The 6,849-nt window shown below is 37.6% G+C and overlaps 1 protein-coding gene across 1 annotated transcript; it reads left to right on the top strand.

The window, feature by feature from the left end:
- The first annotated feature begins 529 nt into the window (after window positions 1-529).
- LOC149235406 (uncharacterized) lies at window positions 530-5,999 on the top strand. Its single transcript, XM_089372104.1, has 7 exons — window positions 530-780; window positions 867-1,229; window positions 1,428-1,705; window positions 2,870-3,205; window positions 3,329-3,769; window positions 3,956-4,022; window positions 4,979-5,999. The coding sequence occupies exons 2-7, from the start codon at window positions 1,073-1,075 to the stop codon at window positions 5,929-5,931; spliced, it is 2,232 nt and encodes a 743-aa protein (XP_089228230.1). The 5' UTR covers window positions 530-780; window positions 867-1,072; the 3' UTR covers window positions 5,932-5,999.
- Window positions 6,000-6,849: the final 850 nt, after the last annotated feature.

The following is a 6,849-nucleotide window of genomic DNA, read 5'->3' as shown; positions in this document are numbered from 1 at the left end:
ACTAAAAGTAGATTGCATATATTTTAATATATAAAATTAAACAATAATTTATTTTTGGATTGAAAAAGAGTAATGGACACATTCTGGTGTTTTATTTAAATATTTAAAACTGTGCATGGTCTGGGAGAAAGAATCTGTGACGTCGTTGAATAGGTATTTTATTTAAGCAAAAGCCGGGGTGCAACCGTCCCAGGCTTCATAGTCGGTGGACGGGCTCAGTGGCACTTTTGAATGGTCGAGACGTGACGTTGAGTCCCTGGGAGCGTTGGAAAAAATTCACCGACGGATCTTACCGCGGAAGGGACGCGCTTTCCACTCAGGCGGCGATCATTCACAGTTTCACACTATGGCAATTTCTAGAATGCCACGTGTAGTAATGGGCTTGGGCTTATCCATCGGAAAAGTATTATGGTGTCTTATTCAGCACGTAGTTATGTCGGTTTAATGAGCTTGAGAACCACTAAATGTGAGATTCAAGCGTCAGTGCCTCCAACTGTCACAGAGAATGCGTGTGTGATAGCATTTACACTGAAAGTAACTTTTCCGACAGAAGGGTTTGCAGAAAGGAATAAATAACGGAATAGCTTGCTTCAACTTCCACTTCCACTTCCTCAACCCCGCACTTTCTCGACACAACCTCCCGAAGATACAGGCCATCTTCCAATCTTAGAGTTCAGGATTTTTTCTAGAGTTTTAGTTTAGTTTGTGAGCCCTCTGATAATCAGCGGACTTCCATTTTTAAAGCCCTGCCCACTTCTTCGAGGCCTCCAGCTGATTTTGGTAAGTTGTTTCAGGCTTGCTTCATTTGAACGAGATTTTAGAACTATTTTTTGGGTTTTTACATAATCTGTTATGTTTATTTGCAGGCGAAAAAGGGTCGAAGAAACAGAAGCGTTTGCAGGATTTCTCTTATTGTTAATATCTTTACAACTTTGGAAATCTATAGACTTTTTTGGGAATCAACCCAAATCAGGCCAGAGTTAGCTGAAGAATCCATACCTTCTAGATTATAGAGTTCCCTTTTGGTGTTTTGTAGGTTGAAACCATACAAGTTCGTTGAGATTTACTAGGAATGGCCCCAATGTCATTACCTCCCGGGTTTAGATTTCATCCCACGGATGAAGAATTAGTAGCTTATTACTTGAAAAGGAAAGTTAATGGTTGGAAGATAGAGCTTGAGATTATTCCTGAGGTTGATATCTACAAGTGCGAGCCGTGGGACTTGCCTGGTATGTTACTGATCTTTGGTTTTAAATTTTAATTGTGTCTTGTGCTAAGACAATTTAGTGATTTCAAGCCCGCTCACTATTTTTGTTAAAAGATTCAAAATACTGTTCAATAATTTGCTAAATTAAAACCCACATTTTCTCAGTACCTTATCACTAACAGCTGAAGTGTTTGTCTGTGATGTTGGTTGCGGTATTCAGAGAGGTCTTTTCTGCCTGGAAGAGATCTGGAGTGGTATTTTTTTAGCCCTAGGGACAGGAAGTATCCAAATGGCTCAAGAACAAACCGAGCCACCGGAGCTGGTTATTGGAAGGCTACAGGAAAGGACCGGAGGGTTTGCTCTCATAAGCGTGCAATTGGAATGAAGAAAACTCTTGTATTTTACACAGGCCGTGCCCCTCATGGTACTCGAACAGACTGGGTTATGCATGAATATCGCCTGGACGAGAAGGAATGCGAAGCCTCCGCTACGTTACAGGTACCTCAATTTTTGTTATTATAGCATTTGTTTTGTCTTCATTGACAAATTGTCAGTTATGGTATAGACTCTATATAAATTGTTTGCTTTTATTCTCGCACTCTATTATCTTCAGGTAAGCAGATCATGTAAGAGTAGACTTTTATATTCAAGAACATCAGCAGTCAGAGAAATATAGACCAGTCGCAGACCGATGGAATCGGAAAGTGTAAACTCTGTTCAATTAAATTACAAAGACGAACCGTAGGGGGAGGGCAAGACTTAATTAAACCGTTTTCCTTTCCCTCAGACAATACATTTTAATTGTTGGTCAATCAAAGTCTATCGTATTACGAGACAAATAAGCGTATGTCAAGCTCATCAGTAGATCAAGGAGAAAGATGAATACGACGACTGGGATAATTGTTAATGGATAAGTTTTTCACACAATCGTTTGAACGGTCTGTCAATAAAACTTGTTTACCTTTTCTAGGTTTTGTCTGCAGCATTTTTTGCGGTTAATTTTGGTTAAAATTGGGTAGGAGTTGGTTAGAATTATAAGTTTGAGTTATTAAGTTGTGTAATTTATATAATCCAAATCTTTCAGAATTTTTAGGATGGTTGAATTCATTATACATTAAAAATATATATATTTTAAATCCAGGAAAATTCTGGTATCATGCATTTTATCAAAAATATTACTTCAAAGATGAATAATTGATCTCTCGATTAAGTGAAAATGGGTGAAATTGTCTGCGTTCTTCATATTTATCATTTTGTCAAAAGCTATTGTATCAAGTGACCATTTTGTCAAAAGCTATAGCATCAAGTTATCATTTTGTCAAAAGCGATAGTATCAAGTGACCATTTTGTCAAAAACTAGTTTCATTTGATTGATGGATATAAGTTTTGGACCACCTTGATTGAACATTATTTTTTACTATATTACAACGACTGTCGAAATCTGGAAAATTTATGAGAGGCCAATTTTAACTTAAAAAAATGAATTTGTCTGTATTAAATCACTCTGTAACTATTGCTTTTGATTCATGGTCAAGAGTATTTTACTTTCCAACATGTAAAGATTGTATGCTTGACTAGCGATACCATGAATCAAGGAGCTCAATGCAGAGGTAATATATAGCTACAAGAACTGAATAGGTTAATTGGATGTAAAATGCGCAGGAAGCTTATGCTTTATGTAGAGTTTTCAAGAAGAGCGGGCCAGGGCCACGGATTGGAGAACAGTACGGAGCACCAGTTGAGAATGATTTTTCATGTGACATGGTTAATTCGTGCAATAAAAGCAAGCACTTATTGGTGGGAGAGCATTCTGAGGAGAAACCATCGCCATTATCACGGGGCGAGGAGGATCAAATCAATTCAAGAGAAACATCTTCTGAAATTACAAACGACATGAATTGGGAAGATGGAACCCTCAAAAGAAGTTTGCAGTCAGTGCCTTTGGATACTGCTAAATGCAGATTCCCCTCACTCGATGAGTCCATGAGGCATCCCAAGGTTTGAGAACCACATTCTTTACGTTATTGAATTGTCGCTTCCTTTCGTCCTTTTAAGTCTTTGGTCTGTATTTGTTTGCTTAATTTTGATTGATATGGACATATCTTGTCTGCGCTCTTGCAGGTCGAGCATAACAAGTCTCCATCCCCACCTTTGCAGGTTGGAGATTTTCCTTATTTTAGAACGGGTCTAAACGTTTCTGACTCGAAAAAGCTCAGCGAATATTTGCTTGACGAGCAAACTCAAGAAGAATCACAAATATTAGAACAACTTTACCGAGATGCCCAGACATCTAAGGAGAATAATTATGTAAATCAATTTATTAACAGTGATGTTGTTAATATGCTGAATGATGAAGACTATCTACAAATTGATGATTTCGTCTCTGGGTGGAACATAGAAAGTGATCAAGGAAAAGCCAACAGCTCTGATGGAGAAGAAGTGGGCGGCCACTTTCCATTGACGACATTGGTTTCACAAGACTACAATTCTGAGAGCTTCTATGACAGGCCAGAACAGCTTCTATTCTTTAACCGTTTTGTGAGACAGAATTCAAACCCAGAGGTGAGAATTTGGTGAGCATGCTGACATAATTCAGGAAACACTCTAAGGCAAAAGTAGGTTTATGTTAAGCTGGTTTTGTTGACAGTAAGAATATACATGCAAACGTATCAGTGTATTACTTCACATTTCATTTTCTTTAATATTCTGTCTATCAGTGTATAAAGGAACGATTTTTTTGATGTACAGACTATAAAACAGATTGAAGACTCCACATCTGTGGCCTTATCAAGAGGAACGAGCACTTCCATAAATGGTACGTTTCACCTATTGGGCATAATTAGATAATTTTAAATAATAAAGAATCATAATTAAACTAAAAATTGTTTTCCTGATTCTAGCCAAAAATTTCAATCTTTTCATTATATAAAAAGAGTACAAAAAAACAGAGGTCGTTCTCTTCAAAATCTCATACATTTTATTAATTGAAACCAATATTTCATCCAAACAAAGCCATGGAAACGCCTCCTAGAATTTTCAATACTACTCTATTTTCGCTCATCTTTCCCCTCCTTTTCATATCTTTAAAGTCCTTCACAGGTTTATAGAAATTCCACCTATCTTTAGAAAAGTTTAGTTCTAACAGTGATACTTAGATTCCGATTGTATATAAAAAAATCCTTATCCTAAAGACTACTAGTAGTGTCTCATCTGACATAAAAAAAACTATAATGCATATTAAGAGAAGTTAATGTTCTCAGCATTCATCAGGGGATCCAAATTTCCCAGGATCCTTAGCAATGCCTCTCTCGAACAGAAGATACGTAACCTGGTTTTGTTACCTATATGTGCCCAAAAAATATAAACCCGAAAAAACTCACCAAATTGCTTCTACGAACACCCAATTTGACAGAATGGGAGGATTGGACTGTTATTGATCCTTTAGACCAGGCCTATATCTATTCTATTGCCAAAAACTCCAGAACTTCCAATAATTAGACCAGTATTATTTTTATTCTATCAAAGTATAGATTATCATATATATTTTTTAAAGATTTGCACCAATTAACTAAGAAGCTACATTAAACATTTTTTGGAAAATTTTGCAGCAATTAACTAGGAAGCTAGATTAAATATTTCTTGGAAAATAGAATGCTTCTAAATAGTTCAAAATTGTATGGGATATAGTTTTGGTGCATAGATAGTTATCGATAACATCTTTGTAGACGCTATGGTTCGTTTCATTGATTAAGTCTGTCATTCTGCCTGCAGGGCGTAAGTTTCAGGCTAACGGAGCCTTACTCCCTAACGATTATTGGAACACTGGTTTCTCAGACGTGAACGTTGCTCTTCCAGGGAATAAAACCCAGCCGTATAGTCTTCCAGATGGTGGTGGAGGAATAACACACGAGCACTATGTGGATTATTTTCCTTCTAATTCACTAAAACTATATGAAACATTAGACCATGGATGCCATGGTTTAACTTCAACGCCTGCAAAGTCTTCTATAGGCGGGCTACTTCTTCTGAACGAGAGGTTTTCAAAGGTACTAGAGATGTCTGTCAATCTTCCAGATAAGGACATTATAGAGCAAAGTGCACCTGTCTGCAGCAAAATATCCAGCGTTGAAAACAATAATGAAAAACATCTCCAGGGGCGCGAAATTGCAAAAGTGCCTTCTCAGAATATGATTGAGCGCCTATGTAAAGGTTCAACTGAAAAGCCCAAATTTAAGAATAGATTGGTTAACGAGGGGGGATTTGAACCATCCCGAGGAGGATCGAGAATAGTTCAATTTTTATCATCATGCAAAACTAAGGCTGTAGAGTACGTGGCTTCATTGAATTCATACAAGTCCGCCTTCTCCTCCAAAATCAGTAGCTGCAATGCCATAAGTACTGCAGCTGTGAGTGCTGGTGTTATGCCTCTGCCAGTGACAAGGACGTTCTCCATGGAATATAGTGCTGGATTCGATGTGTTATCATCTGGACTAAGACAAAGATCCGCGAAAGGTGGGGGAGTCCATGTGTCAAATACTGTGCTGTCGGATGAAAAAAGCTCTGGTATGACTAATTCACACGACCAATGCGGTATATTGAATGCATTGTTTCACACGAGGAGCGGAAGACAATTCGTTGCTTTTAATCGCAGCAGCTTTGTACTGATATGCACCATTTTAGTTATGCTTCTATTAGTCATGTTTTTCATGCTGAACGCTTGCTAGGAGTGTACAGGAAAATCTTGCCAAGACTACCAAACTATTCCCGTACGTGTACAAATTTTATAATGTAATTTGCTTGTATATCATTTTAGTTGCATTTTGAAGTGTCAGGAAGTCCATGAACTCGGCTTCAACTGATGTAAAATGGGATTATCTTTAAATAAATCTGACAATTAAAAACCCAATATGCTTGCTTAGAAATCATAGCAAGCACATGGTGAACTGTTAGCCATGAACTCTGCTTGCACTAATGTAAAATGGGATTTTCCCTAAATAAAACTGCCGATTAAAACGGAACATACAGTTAGTGTGTTGTTTGGGGATATCTTTTATAAAGTGGGGGCTTCCATTCCTCACGGGATATAATGATTGTAAAGTGGGAGCCTTACATTCCTCGTAGGATCCCCGAGGATTTGTTGCGTTTCATTATAACGTATTTTTAAAATTATAACATTGCTGTGCTTTCGCATATGAAGACCGGTGTGGCCGTTTTTATTCTCTTTTGACTGCTATGTTCTGTTCGACCGGTGTAACCGAAGCCATTGCCATACTTTGTTCCGTTTGTCTTTCGACCTCGCTTTTCCTTTTGCTTGTTCTTCTCGTGCCCATCGTTTTAGCGATCTTTTTCTTCACTCGGGACCTTTACGTCATAGCATAATATGATTGTATTGTTTATATATATATATATAAAGGAGAAATATGACTGTGTTGTTTATATATATATATATATATATATATATATATGGAGAAGCTCGGGCCGGGTGCGTGTAGGTCCTCAAAGTAGACAGACATGAAATTCTGTAATTGCTCAGGTTATGTGGTGGTATCACTACGTTATCGCATTGAAAAACAAAACAGACAGCTTTTGATGGCCCACAAGCTTCCATGCTTGTTTTATTTGTCAAAAATGGTTACCAATGT

Source organism: Pinus tabuliformis, chromosome 8 (assembly GCF_031772625.1).
Source record: "Pinus tabuliformis cultivar Carrire ecotype Pingquan chromosome 8, CPIR1, whole genome shotgun sequence".
Classification (NCBI taxonomy): domain Eukaryota; kingdom Viridiplantae; phylum Streptophyta; class Pinopsida; order Pinales; family Pinaceae; genus Pinus; species Pinus tabuliformis.
The sequence above is the reverse complement of the archived record's forward strand: the minus strand, read 5'-3'. Positions and strand labels throughout refer to the sequence as shown.